Consider the following 2,306-nt stretch of genomic DNA (forward strand, 5'->3'; position numbering starts at 1 on the left):
TGTTATATAAGCTGCTGTAATTAAGGGTTTAATACTTTTCTAAGTTTTTTTTTTTTTTTTTTTTTTTTTTCAGCACTTAATATAGCAGAAATGCAGAAAACAAACTATTTACAAAGCAGGAGTCTGCAAAAGACAGACAGCCCTCATAGACACTGATGCTTTGATTTCTCGTAGGGGGTCTGATCTCAGTCTGGCGAGCTGTACTTGTTTGTTTGCATTTTGTTCTTTGCAATGCCCCAGATTTCTGCTTTGCAAAAATGCTATATTATGACAAGTAGTCTACAAAATACAAGTTCCCACCACCGTTCATAAAAAGACTAAAATAAATTATGAAAAGTCTAGTGCTCACTAAAGAGGAAAGAGAAATGTATAAATCAACAGGGCGAGGCTTTGCACACACCTTGAGTTTGCCAGGCTGCAATGCATGCTGAAAGAAGCCTTCATGCCAGCTCTTGCATCGCCTTGTTAGTCTCCTTGGCTTTCTTACACGTGTACAGCCACTTGATTATCCGAGCGTTGCGCTCGATCACAGAGGTGCTGCTCGGGACCTGCTCGGTGAGTTCGTCCTCCAGCAGCCCCTCGTCCCCGCTGTGCCTTGTGAAGTCGCTCTCGGATGTTGCCACACTGATGCTGCGAATCTTGAAGGAGACATTGTCAGACACCACCGAGAAGTTCTCTCTCCCCAGATCCTCGATGACCTCCTGCTCCAGGCCACAGTACTTAAAAAATGTATCAAACTCAGCGAAAGACTTGGAGTAGCGAGAGCTGATGTCCGACTGGGAGCGATGGAGACCTCTCCTCTTCACCTCCTTGACCTCGTCAGCAGCTACAGTCAATGTTGAGGGTCTCTCAAGCTCTGTTTTGCACAGCCCCGGGGTTTGGGTGCTCTCAGCAGCAGTCTGCTCAGCCCCATGGCTGCTCGGCTCGTGGTCACTGTGCTTTGCCACGGGCAGCTCTTTGCTCTCGGTGCTTGCGGTGTCCTCCATAATGACTCTGGGCATCTCAGGGGAGGCCAGCTGCTTCTCCTTTCCAGGCCCTTGGAAGAGCCTCCTCACCAAACTCCCTCGTGAGCCGTCCTGGCTCTGGCCTCTCCCCAGCTCACATTTCTGCCGGTAGATCACCAGTGAGTCTGGCCGCATCTGCCTCCTGGGGGTGCTGCGCCTGGCTATGGGGGGGCCGTGCTGCAGGGGGGCACGGCAGGAGCACGTCGCCTTCGCCCGCTCCAGCGGCTTCGTGCCCTTCCCTCTGCCCAAGTCCCTGTTGATCTTGCTCTCCACCGAGCACGCCTCGCTGCTGCTCTCCGAGGCCGAGCTGAACACCGTGACGGGCTCCTGCTTGGTGCCGATCACCTGCTGGCTTTTCACATACTTGGCCTTGTCGGCTGCCAGCCTCTCCACCGCGCTTCTCCTGCCGGGGGTGCCTGCCCCCATCTGCCTGCGCAGGTACTCGGGCCCCTTACTGAGGAGCCGCACGGTGAGCGAGGAGTGCAGGTCGGGGATGGCGTGCATCTTCACGGCCCGGCTGAGCGGTTCGGCGGGCATAGCAGCCGCGAGGCCCCCCGCTCCCCGTCCTGCGTGGGCAAGGCACCAAAATAAATAAATAAATAAATTTAAAACCACCACCACCAGCAACAACAAAATATTAAAAAACACCAAATAAAAATAAAATAAAAAATAAAATAAAAAATAAAGTATAAAAAATTTAAAAAATTAATAACACCCCCCCCCCCCAAAAAAAAAACAACCCACCCTTAGGCTCAGGACCCTCCGTGGACAGAGGCCCCCGACTGCAGCTCCCTCCGGCCGCCGCCGTGGGCTCTCTCTGTGCTGCCCCACGCAGCCTCCTCCGCGCACCCACCCGCGGCCGTGCCCGGCCCCCCCCGGCCCCCGCAGCCAATCCCGGCCCCGCCGCGCCGGGGAGCGGCGCTCGGCACGGCCCCGGCGGCGGCACCGGGGCAGGGCTCCGACGGGGGCGGTGGGGGGACCCCACGAGGCCGGGGACGACGTGTGTGCTGCTGCCGGGGGGGTGTCGGCGATAGGGCGACGCGGCGACACAGCGGCGACAGGATCCGGCGCTGCTTTGCCCTTCAGAAGTACAGGGCAGAGTTCCCCCCCTCCCTGCCCGCCCCGTGCCGGCAGCTCCCAGCGGGCAGGGCAGCTGCTTGCTGTGATTTAAATATGCGAACGTGGAGGCAGGCACCTGGGGCGGGCTGGGAGCTCGGCTCTGCCTCGTGGAGCCTGGTGAGCGATGAGTCTGCCCTGTGGTCGCTTGTAACTGAGTCGGACAGAGCTTCCAAAGAGCTTATT

General features: G+C 56.9%; 1 protein-coding gene across 1 annotated transcript; it reads right to left on the bottom strand.

Moving 5' to 3' along the window:
* Positions 1-440: 440 nt before the first annotated feature.
* Positions 441-1,541, bottom strand: FAM110C (family with sequence similarity 110 member C; the record flags this gene model as incomplete). The annotated part of the gene is made up of 1 exon (XM_084284156.1): positions 441-1,541. One exon carries the CDS (start codon positions 1,539-1,541, stop codon positions 441-443), a length of 1,101 nt encoding a protein of 366 aa, XP_084140282.1.
* Positions 1,542-2,306: the final 765 nt, after the last annotated feature.

Source organism: Netta rufina (assembly GCF_964035555.1).
Source record: "Netta rufina genome assembly, chromosome: 3".
In the NCBI taxonomy this organism is placed as follows: Eukaryota; Metazoa; Chordata; class Aves; order Anseriformes; family Anatidae; genus Netta; species Netta rufina.